Below are 21,894 nucleotides of genomic sequence, written 5' to 3' on the forward strand. Positions count from 1 at the left end.
TCAACATGTGTCCCCTCTTCTTCATGTCTCCTCTACATCAACATGTGTCCCCTCTTCTTCATGTCTCTTCTACATCAACATGTGTCCCCTCTTCTTCATGTCTCTTCTACATCAACATGTGTCCCCTCTTCTCCATGTCTCTTCTACATCAACATGTGTCCCCTCTTCTTCATGTCTCCTCTACATCAACATGTGTCCCCTCTTCTTCATGTCTCTTCTACATCAACATGTGTCCTCTCTTCTTCATGTCTCTTCTACATCAACATGTGTCCCCTCTTCTTCATGTCTCTTCTACATCAACATGTGTCCCCTCTTCTTCATGTCTCTTCTACATCAACACGTGTCCCCCTCTTCTTCATGTCTCTTCTACATCAACATGTGTCCCCTCTTCTTCATGTCTCTTCTACATCAACATGTGTCCCCTCTTCTTCATGTCTCTTCTACATTAACATGTGTCCCCTCTTCTTCATGTCTCCTCTACATCAACATGTGTCCCCTCTTCTTCATGTCTCTTCTACATCAACATGTGTCCCCTCTTCTTCATGTCTCTTCTACATCGACATGTGTCCCCTCTTCTTCATGTCTCTTCTACATCAACATGTGTCCCCTCTTCTTCATCAACATGTGTCCCCTCTTCTTCATATCTCTTCTACATTAACATGTGTCCCCTCTTCTTCATGTCTCTTCTACATTAACATGTGTCCCCTCTTCTTCATGTCTCTTCTTCATCAACATGTAATTGGGATCTTTCAAAACTAAATGGAGTCAAGAATTTGTAACAAGACAACAAGAAAAGTGCAGTTTATTTGAAGTTCCCACACAGTTTTGTTAGAATTAAATTTCTGCGCGCGTGCCGTGGAGAGAGAAGAAAAGAGCGCATACTTGTGTTTGTCTTCACTCTGCACATAGTTTTTGATGAAATTGCCGAGTAGAGGAGAGGGGGGAAAAAAGTATAAAAGTATCGATCCTATTGCCCACTCCTAAAAGACAGCTTAATGTTACCTGATAAGTGTGAGAGAGATTTTCTTTTCAGCAATGTAGATGGAAGGAATGGAGGCTGGAGTCCGCTTTATATCAAACACCTGAGTTTATTGAGAGCCACGGCCGGGAGCATGGGCAGGGTTCTCACACGACTTCATCATGTGATTCCCCAGCCAACACTGAAGATTACACAGAAACACAGCGCAAATCTACACAGATAATCAAGGAGGGGCCTCTATTTCGCGCGTCTTCTGATCGATAATCACAAGAACCTGGATTCAGAGACAAAGACAGTCTGTTAAAGTCCTCTGGCAGTTAGTCACAGTCCCCCAACAGGAAAGCGGAACCTTTAACCCTTTAACCTATAACCTTTAAACCCCTGCTCTAAGTTATGGCAGACCTATGTGAAACACAAAATGCTTTTTGGTACAAACACTTAAACAAAATATTTCCCTCACAGATCCACGCTTTTATCAATTCATTGATAACCAATTAACATTAGTCTAAGAATATTTCAGTCACTACTTGAATCAAATAAAACGTCCTCAGAGTTGGGTGGATTCCTCATTACATTAATCACATCAAAAGCAGAATAAGATTGAAACAGTCAATCATAATGGTTGATACAGACAACCATAATAGAAAAATCATCTTTCTTCAGTGTTTGATTTCTTTTGTCAAAAAGCACAATAATAACACATGCAATACAAAAGTATAATAGTAAAATATATGTTTCAAAAACAAGATCTTTTATCATTTATCCCTCAGTTAATCTCATTCATCAAACACAAATTCAAATTCAGCTTACATCTTTAAAGATTTACTTCAAGGCAATTCATAATTAAAACACAATTAGAATGTAGGATTATAAGAAATCCAATTGAGGTATAAAATCAGAATCAATAGGGATTCAGTTAAAAATTCACAGTTAAGGTATAAATTCACAGTGATGAATCGATCAATCTGTAATCTGTAAAGCTACAGTGTCCTCCATTTTTAGCATTACTTTACGTTTACTTCAATACACTTATTCAAGAGTAAGGCACTTTACTACATACATTTTATTCAAATACATTTGTTTAACATCTGAAAAGGAAAAGTTAGGCATTTTATGTCAACAACCTGAGGAAAGAAAAGTCAAAATATCTATTCGTGTGAAACCGTCAGGCAGGTAATTGTATTTACTGTATCAACAATGAGAGAGACTAGACCCTTGTACTGTAACGGTTTATCAGAGTCTGTTGGGTATGACGGAGTATAGCAGTCCTCAGCCTCATCGCTAATCCTAGAGTAAATTTCGTTCCAGTTGATTAATTTATAGTCTGCTCTTGCAAACGGGATTGGGCTAAACATGGGAGAATGCATGGATTCTGGCATATTTTGGCATAGCCAACAGTTGCTAATATTACGTTCATGGGCGTAGTCTAACATTAAGTTTACTGCAGAATTAGTTTTAGTTTGTTTAAAAGGAGCGATTAAGGCCTTTTTTGAAGAATCTACCTCACCTCCTGAGTGTTTACTTGGAGTGGATGGAACATTTTCGTTGCGGAGCCAGAGGCCGGCGTGTGTAATGGGCTGCTCTCTGGCGTTTCCTCTTCACTGTCCGCTGCACTGTGTTCCTGCTGCTCCCTTTCTCTATACTGTCCTTCCTGATATGTCAAACGATTTTTATTCATGATAGCTGCAGCTGACATTAATAAATCGTCCTCGGAGTTTCTTGCCCCGGAATTTGAGAGTCCTATCGCGGGAATCATTTGTGTGCAGAGAGACACAGCCTGCTTCCCCTCCAGCAGCCCCGTGTCCGTTAAAATGGAAATTAATTGAGCTGTGCTGGGAGATTTGCCTTGTCTTTTCAGCCAATCGTACATGACTGATTTCGCAATGGCTGTGACGTCTTTTCCGTGTCTTTCTTTAATTCTGGACATGTTTTCTGATTTAACATCAAAAGCAGCCTCTAGGCTAAGCAAATGACAACCAGCTGCGCATTTAGAAACTCAATCAATCAAAGCTTTGAGTTCAATGGAGCCTCGCTCGGTGCCAACTGACTTTTCATTTTTCCGCTCATCGTAACCTCTTTTTTCTGCAATAGTCATCCAAGCTTTAACGCAGTCCTTCATGTACGTTGCATCCCAGGAGCAATTTGCCTCCTGTTCAATTAATTTGAACGCTTGCCACAGTACCATCATGTCAAAAGTGCCCGTTAACGGCCAATCAAACAGAATCTGTCCTTTTTGACTATTCTGTTGCGAGTGCTCACAAAGTAACGATGTGAACGGCATAACTTTAGTCCAATCCAAGCTTCTTCCGACAATTCCTGACGGCATATTAGGGGAAAACATGTGCGTGTAGTGGCTGTCTGTAATAGGATTCTTTGTAAGTGTCTTGGTGCGTGAAATATTGTCCCGCTTACCAACGGACCCGTTTGCGGAGACAGTATTACCCATGTTTAACGGTTAGTACAATAAAACAAACACTGCAATTAGACAAACAAACATAAAAACTCTCAACAACTCAGCCTGACAAAAACTCTTCCAGCCTATTTTAATCCGAATTAGGGAGACTTTCAGAGGGGCCACTAATTATGAGCCCTCTATCCTCATAATTCTCGTGTATCTGCAAACACAGCCAAATTCAGCAATTCATACAACATTCTCAAACCACACATTGGGCACTTTCTTTAGTTCAAAAGCGTAAATAATTGCGGATAATGCTGTATGCTCCTTTTTTCTGCATGCAGCTCTCCCCAGGGGGCGGAGAATCGGCACCTCAGCAGAAATGCTATTTATCCTCTGAAAGCTCCTAAATTCGGCGATTTGTTTAAATACAAATCTTGCGACATTGCTCTAATTCAGAAAATCCACTTTGCTGGTGCATCTCTCAAAAGTTTCTCTGAATATTTGTTGTGTGTAATTGCCTGGTGAGTTAATTCCAAGAAGCACACACAGAGGAGATCGATGAAATTCGATATTCCTAGGTTATCATTAGCCCCAAATATTCTCATAGTTTTCACATAAGCCGCGTTTGCTCGTAGACACCTGTCCCAGCAACAAACACGGGGAAATCGGCCAGGACAATATCCCCTTGACACCGATTCCTGAGGTTATAGATTAGCCTCCAGATGTAAATGAGTAGAGAAACCCAAAAAAAATGCACCAGCTCAGTTCTCTCAGGTAATTTTAATACACCGTTGATCTCAAACGCTGGCGAGTCAATCTCAAAATAGAAATGTACTCACCAATGTTTGAAAGATCTGAAGGTGCCTGTTCGTGACGCCAATCTGTGAGAGAGATTTTCTTTTCAGCAATGTAGATGGAAGGAATGGAGGCTGGAGTCCGCTTTATATCAAACACCTGAGTTTATTGAGAGCCACGGCCGGGAGCATTGGCAGGGTTCTCACACGACTTCATCATGTGATTCCCCAGCCAACACTGAAGATTACACAGAAACACAGCGCAAATCTACACAGATAATCAAGGAGGGGCCTCTATTTCGCGCGTCTTCTGATCGATAATCACAAGAACCTGGATTCAGAGACAAAGACAGTCTGTTAAAGTCCTCTGGCAGTTAGTCACAGTCCCCCAACAGGAAAGCGGAACCTTTAACCCTTTAACCTTTAAACCTTTAAACCCCTGCTCTAAGTTATGGCAGACCTATGTGAAACACAAAATGCTTTTTGGTACAAACACTTAAACAAAATATTTCCCTCACAATAAGCATGCATACAAAAATGATAATAAAAAAGACAATTTACAACAACAACAAAAAAGTCTGTTAGTACTTTTGAATTCTATAAATGATCACTTCCTCCTTCACTTTGGGTTTCTGTGGATCACTGAGCTTCCTCTCTGCTCACAGACTCAGCGAGCCCCAGTAAGAGAACATCAGTCAGCAGTTCCCAGTCGGCGGTGGACAGTGACTCAGCGTCCTCCATCAACCTCAACATGGAGCAGAACAACGTCAACTTCCACATCAAGAAGCAGGCCAAATATCCTCATGTGCCTCCTGCCTCTGAGCAGAAAGGTAAACAACACATGATGTACCATTTTTATTTACCTTATCATCATATTTAGTTAAATATTTTTTGCACAATGTAATAGCTGTAGAATGAAGACACCAGCTGCATTTGGATTGGTTCCCTATACACTTCACTTTCACTTCACCATGCTGTTTACCACCGAAAGAAGAGTGGTCTATTTTCACTTTCAATTCTACGTCCAGCATTTTGATCGTTTTAGATTATTTTATATTTAGCTCCTTTTGACATGTAATGTACAACAATATTTGTTATTACTGCTGATTTTTATTCCATATTTTATTCCTTCTTATTCCATTTCATTGCAATGTAAATATTGTTATATCAGGGTGTCCGCGGGGTATTAAAAAGTATTAAACGGCATTTTCCAATATATATATTATATGTTATATTTTACTATATTTTTATTTATTCTTGATATTTTTCTAGTTCTCTACCTGTGTTTTTAATTCTTGTTTTTATGCACCATGACATCAAGTCAAATTCCTCGTACCTGGTAATAAACCTGATTCTAAAGACTTCTTACCAGCCTACAGCTGCATTTCAATCAGGACGGTTTTGATGTAAGAATACATATTTATTGCCAGGAATACACAAATGAATGTCATGGAGTTTTGGCGATTAGGTCCCGTTGTGCGGGAGTATCATTCAGGAGGGGAGAACCGATCCGATTAAACCCCCCGGGGTCTAGACACTGGTGGTGGTGAATGGATAGTTGGGTTCGGTCTGAAGGGGAGGGGCTTAGCTTGACCCTGGTGGTGGTGAATGGATAGTTGGGTTCGGTCTGAAGGGGAGGGGCTTAGCTTGACCCTGGTGGTGGTGAATGGATAGTTGGGTTCGGTCTGAAGGGGAGGGGCTTAGCTTGACCCTGGTGGTGGTGAATGGATGGTTGGGGTCGGTCTGAAGGGGAGGGGCTTAGCTTGACCCTGGTGGTGGTGAATGGATAGTTGGGTTCGGTCTGAAGGGGAGGGGCTTAGCTTGACCCTGGTGGTGGTGAATGGATAGTTGGGTTCGGTCTGAAGGGGAGGGGCTTAGCTTGACCCTGGTGGTGGTGAATGGATGGTTGGGGTCGGTCTGAAGGGGAGGGGCTTAGCTTGACCCTGGTGGTGGTGAATGGATGGTTGGGTTCAGTCTGAAGGGAAGGGGCTTAGCTTGACCCTGGTGGTGGTGAATGGATGGTTGGGCTCGGTCTGAAGGGGAGGGGCTTAGCTTGACCCTGGTGGTGGTGAATGGATAGTTGGGTTCAGTCTGAAGGGAAGGGGCTTAGCTTGACCCTGGTGGTGGTGAATGGATGGTTGGGGTCGGTCTGAAGGGGAGGGGCTTAGCTTGACCCTGGTGGTGGTGAATGGATGGTTGGGGTCGGTCTGAAGGGGAGGGGCTTAGCTTGACCCTGGTGGTGGTGAATGGATGGTTGGGGTCGGTCTGAAGGGGAGTGGCTTAGCTTGACCCTGGTGGTGGTGAATGGATGGTTGGGGTCGGTCTGAAGGGGAGGGGCTTAGCTTGATCCTGGTGGTGGTGAATGGATAGCTGGGTTCAGTCTGAAGGGGAGTGGCTTAGCTTGACCCTGGTGGTGGTGAATGGATAGTTGGGGTCGGTCTGAAGGGGAGTGGCTTAGCTTGACCCTGGATTCAGAGGGACACGAGGTGAAAGTGGGTGGAGGAGGGTTGCGTTGAGTCACCTGAAATGACAGCTGTCAGAGGGGAGAGCAGATTTAAAAAGGGTTAGCAGAGCGCTATGATAGGCTTGTGAGAATAGAGCGAAGTGATTGGTTAAGCTGGGGAGTGACGCCCCCGATCACTTATTGAGAGGAAAGAGAGTAGTACATGGAAATAGTAAATTAATGAGGAAAGGTCTTCCTGGTTGAACTTGCCCTGAGCTTCATTAAGGCAGAAATGTAATTCTAACAAAACTGTGTGGGAACCTCAAATAAACTGCACTTTTATTGTTACAAATTCTTGACTCCATTTAGTTTTTAAAGATCCCAACTACATACAGAGATCATTAACACTTGTAAAACAACTGAACACTTACAGATATAACTTATACATCCTGTATCTAACAAGCCCTCTCTTCTTTCAGCTGAGTATCTCTTGTCTGAGGACGGAGGACAGAATATCGTCATAAGTGATGCCTTTATCAAGGGTAGGAACTCTGCACTTCCTTATTGATTTGATCAGATAATATATTACGTTTCCCAGCTATTGACACAGACCTCCTTCTCTCTCTGACCTTATCTCTCTGACCTTATAGAGTCTCTGTTTAACCGCCGGGTGGAGGAGAAGGCCAAAGAGATCCTGTTCACGCCTCTGGGCTGGCACCACAGCTCTCTGGACCAGCTGAGGGAGGAGAACGGAGAGAAGAAGGCCATGGAGAGGCTGCTGTGAGTGGAGAGAAACACGCTGTCTGTGACCTGAGTGTTTTATACAGTGGATTTGTTCAATGTTATCTTATTTCAAACCAAACTATAGTAAGTATAGTAGTAAGAAAAAGCCATCAGACAAAACAAGGCATTTGGAGAAGTCATCTTGGCCTCTGGGAAATTGTATCAACAATCTTTTGCACAAAAATAATCAATTTCAAGTTACAAAAGTAGGACCCAACCGATATTAAATATGATAAATGATCCTCGTTCAGTCGAAGCTTATTGTGAAAATCTTATTTTGATTTATTTGATACCCATTTAGGTTGCTTGAAAGCACTTGCTGTCTCTTTCTCCGAAAATCTGATGTGAAATACTTTTAGGGAACTTTGTTCAATGCAAACAAACATGTATTAATGTATTAATTTTTTTTTCTTTATAATTTAACTTGAAACGTTTTTTAATAAAGGAGAGAAAAAAATCTCAATTTTTATTTGTCAGGTATTTCATTTAAACACAAGTTAACAAAAATAGGTATAACCATTTAGTTAATGCATATGGACTATACATTTATTAAATGACCAGAAAACTGGTAATTATAGTAATAATTATATCTTTGGATAACATGTCGTCTGCACAGAGATAATAACAAACAGTAAATGTTCAAAAGGAATACATCCAACATTTGAATTTGAAATGTTTGCATGGGCGTAACAGTCTTTAAAACGAGTGATTTAATATTATCCTCTCATCTAATCATCCACCTTGTGTATATAGGATAAACATATTTTTATATATATTTTTATAGTTGTATTTTTGTATTCTGGATTGTGGGAAACGGCATTTCAATCTCTGTCTGTACACACAAATTGAAAGATTGACAATAAAGTTGACTTTTGACTTTGACACCTCTCTTTGTGCAGCTCGGCCAACCACAGCCACATGATGGCTCTGCTGCAGCAGCTTCTCTACAGCGAGTCTCTGTCTCTATCCTGGCGGGACATCATCGTGCCCGTTGTGCGGCAGGTGGTGCAGACGGTGAGACCCGACGTCCGCAACTGTGACGACGACATGGACATCCGCCAGCTCGTCCACATCAAGAAGGTCAGGCTGCTTTCATAAGTCACTCTTTAGGGATTAAACATACTCAATGAATGTGCCCTGCAAACATAAACATGGCTGTTAGAAAAAATATCACTAGTCACCGTCTTGAGCTTCAATCTCAGGATCCAGTATTTCTGATCCTCTCAATAATGGAAGTAGTCATCACATACAGAGCATCAACTAGTTCCTTCACATGCTGATATCCAAGAGAGGGAGTTACACAGTCACAAGATGGAGGAATACCGGTTATTAGGTAATCATACATCCTGTCATGTAGAAAATACTGAGTTTTTTCCAAAAATTCTGTCTTTGTCTGAAATTTCTGACTTTTTCAACAACAAAATCAAAATAATCTGACTTTTTCAAAAATATCTAACTTTTTCAAAGAAATCGGACTTTTTCTGAATACTTAAAAATGTTAATAATAATAATTATACGTTTTTTCTCAAAATTCTGACTTTCTCTTAAAATTCTAACTTTTTCTAAAAATCTCAAAATTCTAACTTTTTCTCAAAATCTCAAAATTCTAACTTTTTCTCAAAATTCTAATTTATTCTGACTTTCACAAACAATTATAGTTCCTCGTACTACTACTTCCCGAACAGTGTCCTTCACATGCTGATATCCAAGAGAGGAGTCCCAGTCACAAGATGGAGGAATAGAAAGCAGTATTCAATGTTTACTTCAGATTAGCTCCACGTCAGAAATGAGCATGCTTGATGTCTCTCTCCATAGAGGCTGAATCATCATGTTCATCACATAGCTATCATCTGCCTCAAGCAGTCCTGATGCTCTTCCAGGTCATCACACATCCTGTTCACAGCTACAGTTGGGATACCTTTGTTATCATGTTACTCTCATGTTGGAAGAGGACGTTCACTATTTTCCCAACAATGGCTGAGATCCTGAATCTCCATTTTTCTCTTCAGATTTCAGGAGGCAAGAAGTTTGATTCGACGGTGGTAAATGGCTTTGTGTGCACCAAGAACATCGCCCACAAGAAGGTAAGGTCAAGTCCAAGTACACCTTCTTTGCCTCTTTTAAACCAGTAATCGTGTCCAGAAAATAACCTGATTCCTGTGTGACCTCAGATGAACCCCTACATCAAGAACCCTAAAATCCTGCTGCTGAAGTGCTCCATCGAGTATCTGTACAGAGAGGAGTCCAAGTTCTCCTGCATCGACCCCATCGTGCTGCAGGTCAGTTCGTCCCTCTGAATACTAGGGATGGGAATGATTAGTCAAATATTCGAATATTCAAAATGATTCAGGTATTCCAATATGAGTTGTGAATCTTTTTATTGGATTTTTTTTGTTATGGGAGGGGTGCCTAAGTTGATTAAATATTATCAAATGGATTAATTAAATGTATATGACAGTGCCATTTTAAATATCACCTATCATGCTATCTTTAGGCAATAGCATAGGTCTCAGATATATACAAATATATTAAAAACATGTCGATGTAGTGTTTTGCTCAAAATACCAAACAGATCACCCATTCTAGCCATGCCTCGTATCCCTCTATTTCACTTCCTGTTTCAAAAGTGCTGATTCGGGGTATAAAGCTTTAAATAAAATAAAAAAGGAGGGGTCTGAGCTCATGCAGGACCCGGCAGCTACCGTCTAAACTAAATGCTGCCGTGATGAAACGCCATATCATGGATTATCAAGGATCTGAAACAGTCTGGAGCTCAAAGGCTTTCTCTCTTGCCGGTTACACCACAAGGTGAGTTCCTTTCTACTTCCTGCTTCTTCACACACATGCTCTCCAGCACAGGTTAGCTCTGAGTGTTAGCGATGCTAATGTAAACACCGACCATATTACGTCCAAAACAGTCGGGCATTGTTTCTGATAGCAACGTTTCTGATTGGCCCGTGGGTCCACATTTCAGATATGACGTCATATCGGACGCAAATCCGGATCAGCTCCGTTGTTCCCCGTTTTTAGAGATTTGGGTACGGAGGAAAAGAGAGAGGGTTTTATTTTCACATGTATAAAAGACATCAAAACATTTTGCATGATAGGTTCCATTTAAGAAAAATATCAAAGAAAACTTGGTTTGGTTTCTATATTTATTTGAAAATGTAATTATTATAAAACATCTTTTTTTTTTTTTAATGTTTATAGGATATGTAAATTCGGCTAATCGGTTAACCGTTTTTTTTGGGGGTCGAATATTCGAATATAAATATGCTTTCAAATACCCATCCCTACTTACTACACTTTGTACAACCATTTGTATCTTGATTTGCAGATGCATTTGCCTCAGTTTACCAAAACTAAGAATGCATTTTCTCTGTCTGTCCCTCAGGAACGAGAGTTTTTGAAGAACTACGTGCAGCGCATCGTAGACGTCCGGCCCACGCTGGTGTTGGTGGAGAAGACGGTGTCTCGAATAGCTCAGGACATGCTGCTGGAGCACGGCATCACGCTGGTCATCAACGTCAAACCGGTCAGTGTAGTTTTACTGATATATATATATATTTTTTAAAACATGTATTTATTTATTCTTTACATTGATCCCATTACACAAACACAACCGAACATTCCCCGACATTAGACATATGGCAGATTACAACATAATGCTATAAAATAAAATGTGTGCAGTTACAAGAAATCAGTTTAAAGTACAGACCAAGAATATAATTACATTTGCAAATTAACAAAGTCAACAAAAATACAATAAAAGCACATCCACAAACGGAGCATAGTACAGCTTACGATTCTCCAAATAGATTGACCATATTCAACATTTCCTCACAGTAGTTTAGTCTTTTCACTTTAACCTTCGTGGATACAAGCGGCCGAGATGGGTTTTCTCCGCAGGGTGGCTGGCGTCTCCCTTAGGGATAAGGTGAGAAGTTCAGTCATCCGGGAGGGACTCGGAGTTGAGCCGCTCCTCCTTTGCGTAGAAAGGAGCCAGTTGAGGTGGTTCGGGCACCTAGTAAGGATGCCACCTAGTAAGGATGCCACCAGGGCGCGTTCCTGGCACGTCCATCTTGGAAAAGACCGAGGGGTAGACCTAGGACCAGGTGGAGGGATTATATCTCTTCGCTGGCCTGGGAGCGCCTTGGGACCCCCCAGTCAGAGCTGGTTGATGAGGGGAAAGGAACGTTTGGGGCTGGAACTGCTACCTCCGCGACCCGGCCACGGATAAGCGTGAGGAGATGGATGGATGGACTTTAACCTTCCATAGCTTCTGCAATGCCCCAATTTTTTATAAGTTCCAAAAACAATTCCCAAATAGTGTAAAATTCAGAAGCTTTCTTCCTTACTATATAGAGAGGCGAAGTCCCTCCCTTTCCTCCATGGGACCTTATTTCGGAAAAAGTATGTATTGAAGTCAATGGGGAGAGATTGTGCCACGAATTACACATATGATGTTTGTCAATTTAAAAGATAATTTGCAAGTCAAAAATATCAAAATGTGTCGTAAAACTGTGAAGTAACACTTTCTTTGTGTGAACCCGCTCAATGAACTACAACTCCCGTCTCGCACCACACACCCAGACGGCCGTCACGTTGGAACATCTCACTTCTTTCTTTCAGAACGAGGCGGAAAGTATTAAAAGAGGTGGAAATCACTGCAAGTCTGGGCACGTTGAGAGCTGTGCACACACAAGGGGAGTGAGTCGGTTCCGTAAGAGCCAGCATGCGGGACCGGGACTCTGGGATTTGTAGTCTTTCTAGTTGCGTATTTTTCATAGTCTTATATTTCAACAGTTTTACAGCAAACTGACTTTTTTGACATGGAAATTATTTTTTAAATTGACAAACATCATCTGTGTAACGGGTCGGGTCGGGTTGCGTAACTAATTGGCAATATGTGCGGGTAACGGGGCGGGTTCGGTATTGCACGTCGCGGATTGCGGGCGGGAGCGGGTCTTGAAAATCAGACCCGTGCAGGACTCTGAGGTGGGGGGGGGGGGTTACCTTGGTTGGTGATTGGCTAATGGTTACTCAAGCCAAAAAATCGTTATGACATCATAAAGTGGCCAAAATCTGATCAGCTCATTTTCAGACAGGTTTTTATAGAAATGGATCAGGACAAAAAGTGGCACAATTCAAACGGGATCGAAAGATAATCTTTCTCTCTCCATTGACTTCAATACATACTTTTTCCGAAATAAGGTCCCATGGGTCGGAAGTAGATGGGCGGGACTTCGCCTCTCTATATGTGAGTTTCCCAAGAGCCAGACTCAAGGGTAAATTGTTTAACCAGTGGCCCAGGGAGGGGCAACCAACATTTTTCCAACGCAAAGCAATTGAGCGCCTGGCTTGTAGAAGGCATAGGTTAACCATTTTTCATTAGTTTTAGTGATATATTACTTGTACTGTCTATGTTGTCTTTGCCGTTGTTAATAATTTCTTATTTTCTTCTTTGTGATTTCAGCAAGTCCTGGACCGGGTGAGCCGTATGACGCAGGGAGACCTGGTGATGTCGATGGACCAGCTGCTCACCAAACCTCGCCTGGGAACCTGCCTCAAGTTCTACATGCAGCCCTTCATCCTCGCCAACAGTAAGAAACTCTCCCCCAATCTCAAAGACTACTGCTGTCAAATCAAATCAATATTTATCATAGCCCCAAATCACAAGAAATGCCTCAAAGGGCTGAACAAAGCAAACAAAGACAAAAACAAAATACAAACGTCATAGCCAGTGCCGATTCTAGAGTCTGTGGGGGCCCTAGGCAAACATTCACTGGGGACCCCTCGAACCAGCTTTTCATGTTTTTACCTACAAAAAAAACCACCTTATATCGGAAAGCACGTTTTCTTTTGTTTTACTTGAAAGAAAATATATTTACAAATAAAAACCCAGCCCAAGAGAGAGAAAAGATTCTCTCTCTTTTTGATCCATTTCTATAAAAACCTGTCTGAAAATGAGCTGATCAGATTTTGGCCACTTTATGATGTCATAACGATTTTTTGGCTTGAGTAACCATTAGCCAATCAGCAACCAAGGTAACCCCCCCCCCCCACCTCAGAGTCCTGCACGGGTCTGATTTTCAAGACCCGCTCCCGCCCCGCAATCCGCGACGTGCAATACCGAACCCGCCCCGTTACCCGCACATATTGCCAATTAGTTCCGCAACCCGACCCGTCGGCACAAGATCCGCAAACCGACCCGAACCCGCATATATGAGCAGTGAAAACGTGCAATTATTAACACACGCAGTTGCATATTTGTCTCAAAAAGTGTGGGATGTTGGTTATTTTCTCCATCTAGGAACCAAAAGCCTCCAGACGTTGGATTTCGCTCTTGAGGAAGTGTTATTGAAAATGCTGTATTCTCCGAGCTCCGCCTTCACCTCAGCCATTTTGAATGTGGCGCGCTCAGCAGCAGATTGATGCGCTGCAGAGGTTATGATTATGCGGGGTAGAGGTCTGAGGATTTAAACATTAAACTAAATTATTATTATTTTAATATATTTATTATGCAACACCCGCGACCCGACCCTCATCATCTTTGTTTTACCCAGAACCGAACCCGGAAAAAAGCATTTGAAAAAATAACACCCGCAAATCACTTTTTTTGCGGGTCACCCGTCAGGTACCCACGGGTACCCGACCCGATGCAGGACTCTGCCCCACCGTATCACCTGAATCTCCTCTAGAGCACCATTGTGTTCTTTGTAACCAGATGTCTCTCAGAGGGGCGTGGGGAGGGGCTCCTTATTTTCATCTAAAGTAACAGACTCAGAATCAGCACTTTGGAAACAGGGCTGAAACAGAGGGGATTATGGGTAATGCTGCAATGATCTGTTTGTGTTTCAGCCAATCAGAGACAGGTTCTGGATATATCTGAGACCTGTGATATGTTGATGATTTAACGGTAAATCATGATGTCTTTCCCGCCCTCACAGATGAGCCAAAGACTCTGATGTTCTTCGAGGGTTGTCCTCATCACCTCGGCTGCTCCATAAAGCTTCGCGGCGCCTCCGAGTACGAGTTGGCCCGCGTGAAGGAGATCATCATGCTGATGGTCTGCGTGGCGTACCACTCCCAGCTGGAGATCTCTTTCCTCATGGACGAGTTCGCCATGCCGCCCAGCCTCGCTCAAAGCACCTCGTTCCCCTGCCTCCTCGAGGGCACGTCTGCAGAGGAAGAGGAGGAGGAAGAGGATGATGGGGAAAGCAGAAAGACAGATATGAATGAAGAGAGCCAAGAGAAAACTTTAAAAACTGAAGATTCTGCACAACAAGAGGACGGGTTTCCATCCGAGTCTTTATCCACAAATGGAGATAAAGACGCTCTCCAGGAGAAAGAGACCTCTCCTTCCTTTGTCAAAGACGAGGAGGGTTGCAACGCTGAGACAATGACCTCCTCGCCACTTTCCAGTCACGTTTTACCAATCATACCTTTCTCTCTTCCGTTCCTCATTGACGAAGATCCGGAGATGAGCTCAGACACGCTCATCATGCAGTCTGAGGGGGAGACGATGGGCGAGACGAGCTTAATGAAGGAGGATTCGCAGGATATGGAAGACACGGATAGTTTGGAGACCACCACTACGCCCAGGCTGTTTCGGGACCCCCTGCAGGACGACACGGGGATGTTTGTGGCCGAGCAGGTGGCGTCTACAGATGACCGTCTGAAGTCCATCTCTGCCGTCTTCAAGCAGGAGCTGAAGGACATCATCCTGTGCATTTCCCCCTTCATTACATTCAAAGAGCCCTTTCTTCTGATGCCTGCAGGCATGCACTGCCCCAGCAGGGATTACTTCCCCGAACAGGTACTGAGCTTTAGTGTTGTTATTTATATTTGTTGTTTTCTACTCCAGGGGGTCCGCGGGGTCTTAAGAAGTATTATAAGTTGATCAATCAATTTAGCAAAAATTAAGGCTATTAAAAAGTAATAAACGGCATTTTCTAAGGTGTTACATTTTGTAGCTTGTTTCCAATAAGTATATGAATGGTCCAGAGAGGTTGTGTTCTACAGTCTGCCTGAATGTAGTCATGGCGACGGCGTAGGTGTGTGGTGTGATTCTGTGTAGTTTATTGATGGCATCCCGTTGGGTTTGACGTCATCTGAACAGGACGTCGCACGCTCACTGCTTGATAGCGCGAAGGTCCGTTTACGCCGGTTGCTAAGCAACATCGTTATGGGGAAATGCAAGTTTGCGTCCAAATGGTTGGAAGATAAGGAGGAAGGACAATCAATACTGTATATAGTCAATGTGAGGTAAAGTGTGTCGCCAAGGTAACCGGTTAGAACTCGAAGTGGCGATGAGGTCTTAAAATGTCTGGAAAGGGTCTTAAAAAAGGTCTTAAAAGGTCTTATATTTGACTTCAGGGTTCCTGCATACACCATGTACTCAGTTTACATGTTTTGAATGGAAGCTGCAACTAAAGATACATTATAATAACTTATACAATGTTGTTATCCTGGTAGATGTGTGTCCAATTTGATACTTTCAGAATCAGAATTATGTATTTATTGTTCTTTACATTTGTTGTGTTCTACTCAGTTTACACTTACTGAATGAGAGATGCCACTTAAGATACAGTCCTGGAAATATTGAATGACTTATTAAAAATGTTCGTCCTGGTCCTGAGTCCTAAAGATATCTTCAGAATCAGAAGACTTTATTTATCCTAGAGTTTTGGTGGCAGTTGCTCAATTTTAGAATTCAAATAAAATATGTAAAGTAAGAATGTACAATAAAGGATAGAATCAAAAAGGGTAAAGATATTTAAACATAAGAGGTTAAGGTAGAAATGTTGAATAAAAGCTCAAATTAAATTAAATTGATTTAAAATATTTATATAAAAAATTGAATTAAAGTTAAATGTGCATGTTGTACTACACCTCCAGACCAAAGTGCTGTACAGGCAAATAAACACAACAAAACATACAAAAAGTAACACAGCTCAGCTCACACACCATAAAACAAGTACAAGTAAAAGCAATTGACAATTTAAAAGCAATAAAAGCAACGCTCTAAAAGATGTTAATACGCTAAGCAGAAAAGGTGGTTTTTAAGAAGCGATTTAAAAGTAGGCAGTGTGGCGGCCGGTCTGATGTGCAGGGGCAGATCGTTCCACAGTGTGGGAGCCGCAGTGGCGAACCGCCAGGGAACACTCGGATAAAACAAACAAAAAATCGATTTAATTATATAAATAAAATGAATAAATGAGAATCGTATCTGTGTTGTTGATCTGTAATATTACAGTGTTCGTTGAGTTGTTTGTCCTTCTCGGACCACGCACTGAATGAGAGCGTACGTTTGGACTGACAGTTTGATCAACCAATCATATATTGATTTGTAGCCAATGGGCGTATTCTTTCAAAGTTCCCCTCGGTTCCAGGGTATTCTAGAAGGCCCGCTAGTTCACTGGAGATAGACAGAGGATCTAGATCAGGGGTGTCAAACTCAAGGCCCGTGGGCCAAATCCGGCCCCCGACTCCATTTTATGTGGCCCACAAGAGCTTGCAAAGAATATCATACGTTTATTATACAGTTACATGCCACTTTACAGAAGCAGGTTGCCCATAAACTACATGTCCCACAATGCACCTCGTTATGTGACATGTGCACTGAAGAGACTTGCAATTATTTGCCCAAGACTTCTGCTTTCAGACGTATAGTTACTTATGGAGGTATTACAATTATATATAATAGTTATTTTATATTATATATATGTATATTTATATAGTCTTAAAGTTACAACCGGCCCTTTGAGTGCAACCATAATGCTGATGTGGCCCGCGATGACATTTTGTTTGACACCCCTGATCTAGATGAATGCGACGAACCATTTAAGGCCTTTTAATGTTTTTAAAGTTGAAATGAGAAGTGCAACAGGTGGAGATGAAGTTGTTGCGGAATTGTTGTGAGTACCCTTTTCAAGACGAAAATTCAGTGAGAAGATGGACATTATAATGCCGAGGGGGGGAAGCAACGGCCCCTCTCCGCTTTGACTTGATTCTGGGCACATTCAGGAGCAGCTGACCCGCTGACCTGAGAGGGCGGGTGGGCGTGTAAGGGTGTAGCAGCTCAGAAAGATATGGTGGGGTCATGCCATTTAGGGATTTAAAAGTAAACAAAAGGATTTTGAAATGAATCCTAAAATGTATTGGCAGCCAGTGGAGCGAAGCCAACATGGGGGAAATGTGGTCATATTTCCGTGTGCCAGTTAAAAGCCTTCCTGCAGCATTTTGCACCCGCTGCAGGCGAGCGAGGGAGGACCCACTGACCCCCATGTAGAGAGAGTTACAGTAATCCAGCCGAGTGGGGACAAAGGCGTGGATAACTGTCTCAAACTGCTGTCTGGAGAGAAAAGGTTTTACTTCGGCTAGCTGCCGCAGGAGATAAAAGCTTGTTTTTACCACAGATTTAATCTGACTTCTCAGTTTACTACAATTAATAACACGTATATTACAATATATACAGTGGTGTTTTGCAATATAGAGTATCGTGAGATATGGAGGGTAGCGAGAAAAAGAAAGGGTCATTGTTTTAAGTAACGTAAAAAGAGATATTACAACTAAATTACAATGTTCTTCAACGGCATCTCTAACTGGGCCCTTGGGACAAAGAGGTGCAGAGTACAGCACCTCTTAACATGTTAGAAGCTGGAAAAATCTACAAAATAAAACATGAATAACAAAGGTACAGTAAGGCAAGGCAAGTTTATTTATATAGCACCTTTCAACACAAGGCAATTCAAAGTGCTTTACAAAGAAAGAAAATGGCATTTAAAACCAGTCATTAAAAAGAAAAGAAAATAAACATTAAAAGAAAAATACATGGATAAAAGTTACAGTGCAGTCTAAGATATGAATAGTTCAATTAAAAGCAGCGACAAAAAGAAAAGTCTTCAGCCTGGATTTAAAAGTAGTCAGAGTTGCAGCGGACCTGCAGGTTTCTGGGAGCTTGTTCCAGATGTTTGGAGCATAATAACTGAACGCTGCTTCTCCATGTTTAGTTCTGACTCTGGGGACAGAAAGCTGACCAGTCCCTGAAGACCTGAGAGATCTGGATGGTTCATAGTTTAGCAGGAGGTCAGAAATGTATTTTGGGCCTAAACCATTCAGTGCTTTATAAACCAGCAGCAGTATTTAGAAATCTATTCTTTGACACACAGGAAGCCAGTGTAAAGACTTCAGAACAGGAGTGATGTGATCCACTTTCTTAGTGTCAGTGAGGACTCGAGCAGCGGCGTTCTGAATCAGCTGCAGCTTCCTAATAGATGTTTTAGTGAGACCTGTGAAGACACCATTGCAGTAGTCCAGTCTACTGAAGATAAAGGCATGGACACGTTTTTCCAAATCCTGCTGTGACATTAGTCTTTTAATCCTAGATATATTCTTTAGGTGATAGTAGGCTGATTTAGTAACTGTTTTAATGTGACTGTTGAAACTCAGGTCAGAGTCCATGACTACACCTAGATTTCTGGCTTTATCTGTTGGTTTGAACATTGCACACTGAAGCTCAGCGCTAACTTTTATACGTTCTGCCTTGGCTCCAGTACATGAATAAAAGTTACAGTGCAGTGTGAGATGTGAGTAGTTCAATTAAAAGTAGCGACAAAAAGAAAAGTCTTCAGCCTGGATTTAAAAGTAGTCAGAGTTGCAGCGGACCTGCAGGTTTCTGGGAGCTTGTTCCAGATGTTTGGAGCATAATAACTTCTCCATGTCTAGTTCTGACTTGGGACAGAAAGCTGACCAGAAGACCTGAGGGATCTGGATGGTTCGCAGTTGTCTCATCTCATCATGTGTTGTCCCTCTCCTCCAGGTGTTCCTCTCTCCTCTCCTCGACAAGGACTTCAAGGAGCTGGACGGGCGCAGGAAGCGGCAGCTCCTCAAAGACTCCGCCCCCTCCTCTCTGTTGAACGGACAGATGAACGGCGCCCCCCCGATGAAGCCCGTGGATGTCTTGCCACCCCACAGCCTCACCAGCACGTGCATCATCGAGCAGCTGAGCGGCAGCCACGATCTGGCCAAGATGCTGGCGGACTACAGAGCGAAGGGGGGGCGAATCCGACAGAGAGAAGCCCCAGATCCCTTCAGCAGCTCCAGCCTCGTGGCTCCGGTCAGTGCCTCGACGGGGGGGAGAACCCTCCTGAAGACCGACAGCGAGGACGAGAAGACGGGGAAACTCAACGATGTGAACTGGGCCCCCAAGGTGAGCAGTGTTGACACTATTACTCATTAGAAGGCAAGGCAAGTTTATTTATATAGCACCTTTCAACACAAGGTGCTTTACAAAAATGAAAGACATTATAATAAACAAGAAATATAACATGAACATTTTTCTCATTAAGAAAAGTCTTCAGTCTGGATCTAAAAGTAGTAAGAGTTGCAGCGGACCTGCATGTTTCTGGTAGTTTGGTGCTCACAACTCTGCACTTTGTTGCAATCAAAACAACGTAACTTTTGGGTAATTTATCTTAAAAATAAGATCTTTAAATATAAAAAATACCAAGAAGACGCCGGGGAAACTGAACGATGTGAACTGGGCCCCCAAGGTGAGCACCAGGGCCGTTTCTAGCTTTTTGGGGGCCCTATGCAAGATGCTGTTTGGGGGGCCCTAGTTTTTACAGTTTTTTAAATACAATGGGGGGATTCCGAAGCTTTGAAGATGATCTGTGGAGATGCATCAATCTGTTACACTTTAAGAGGAAAACAGGCTAATTTCACGAAAACCAAGCAATTGAAACTTACAACAAATTATATTAAAAAGGTAAGCAATACGGCTCCTCTACGTCAATACATGCAAGAGATGCAGCATTTTCTCAACAATGTGACAGCCCAACGATGATTTGGACGTTATTACCTCACAAACCCAAGCCACAGCTTTGCTATCATTGCAGTTTAGTTGTGTTTATATTAGGGATCGACCGATATGGCTTTTTCAAGGCCGATAACCGATATTTGGAACCGATATACATTTGCAGTAAAATCAGAAAATCTATAGTGTCAAAATGTAGAATAACACAAACTCCAACACAACTCAACACAACTTCTTTGAAATGCATTTAAGCATATATTATGTTTAATGAACTTTTAAACATCTTACAACTGGTTTCCTGTCTGAGCCCTTTTCTTTAGTGCAGTCATCTGCTATGAGTTAGAGAGAGACAAGAAGTGGGGATGCAGGCTGACATGCTTAACTAACGATAATGCTTAATTTATTATATCAAAACATTGCCTGTCTGTCTAGCATAAAATCCCAATAAGCTGCTAGCAACTGCAAAACACTAGTGCTAGCTAATGTTTTGCAAACTATAAAAAGTGAGGCTATTACAGTAGACCTAACGTTAGTCTCGTAGCCTCACTTCTAATATTTTGCTAAACATTTGCTAAATACATGTTGGCTAGCTAATGAGCTTCACATATCAACCTGAAAAACTGCGAGGCTCCACTCGCAGCCCCCCCTCCGCACCACAGTTACTCCGCTGCGAGACGCTGCACGCACCCCAACTCTGACTGACTTCCCGCGTCCCTGTGTAACTGGGAAGCTGATAGAATTGGATCAATAGATCGTGCTGTTTTTGCAACTTCAGCATAGGGGATTGGGATGTTTATTGAACTTCGGCTTTCAACTGATTTACCTTCGAAACACATGTATGGCTCTGCCGCTCAGCGCTGCTGCTTGCCTCTGTCTGTGTCTGCGTTCTTCGCACCTGCCTGTAATCTGAGAAGGTCCCACCTCTATGGTTGGCTCCCGCCCGGAAAATCTTCAGTGTTGATTGACACTTCAGTAATAGCCTATCAGATAGCGCTGTGGGCGGGACATTGCTCGTGTACAGAGAGTGGTGACTGCAGACAGAGAAACGGCCGCATCAGAGCCAAAGTGCTATCGGCAATTTTATAAAAAAAAGGCCGATACCGATAATCGGTCAAATGAGGAATATCGGCCCCGATAATCGGCCTGGCCGATAATCGGTCGACCCCTAGTTTATATCCTACATTTGATTTGTAAGCATATAATGCTTCACCAAACACAGGAGGGGGCTTGGCTGTCTACAAATAAAGACAGCTCATTTGAATTCTCCACAAATATATTGAGGCTGAACCTGAATTTTCAGCTTGGGGGCCCCCTAGTGGCCGCGGGGGCCCTATGCATAGTCCGCCTATAGGAAGAGACGGCCCTGGTGAGCACTGTTTCAGATTTGAGTCAAAGTCAACTTTATTGTCAATCTTTCAGTGTGTGTGTAGAGACAGAGAGAGCGAAATGCCGGTTCCCACAATCCCGAATACAAAAATACAAATATACATAAAAATATGTATATCCTATATATACACAATCAACAGACACATTTATACATATGCACACATTGACATACATAAAATCACAACAATCAATCAATCAATACAAAATATCAGTCACTTGTTTTGGTGACATTTTGAAACCTGTTTTCATCGATGTTTACTTGGTAGCAATCCTCATTTTTGGCACATTACC

At 42.3% G+C, this 21,894-nt stretch overlaps 1 protein-coding gene across 1 annotated transcript in view; it reads left to right on the plus strand.

The window, feature by feature from the left end:
- pikfyve (phosphoinositide kinase, FYVE finger containing) overlaps positions 1 to 21,894 on the plus strand; it is a 61,700-nt gene that overhangs the window by 16,276 nt on the left and 23,530 nt on the right. Inside the window, 10 exon segments of the mRNA XM_034109415.2 lie at positions 4,837 to 5,001; positions 7,094 to 7,156; positions 7,265 to 7,394; positions 8,297 to 8,477; positions 9,407 to 9,481; positions 9,569 to 9,676; positions 10,792 to 10,932; positions 12,874 to 13,000; positions 14,348 to 15,216; positions 19,222 to 19,611. Coding sequence (XP_033965306.1) covers positions 4,837 to 5,001; positions 7,094 to 7,156; positions 7,265 to 7,394; positions 8,297 to 8,477; positions 9,407 to 9,481; positions 9,569 to 9,676; positions 10,792 to 10,932; positions 12,874 to 13,000; positions 14,348 to 15,216; positions 19,222 to 19,611 — 2,249 coding nt within the window.

Source organism: Pseudochaenichthys georgianus, chromosome 21 (genome assembly GCF_902827115.2).
Source record: "Pseudochaenichthys georgianus chromosome 21, fPseGeo1.2, whole genome shotgun sequence".
Lineage (NCBI taxonomy): Eukaryota > Metazoa > Chordata > Actinopteri > Perciformes > Channichthyidae > Pseudochaenichthys > Pseudochaenichthys georgianus.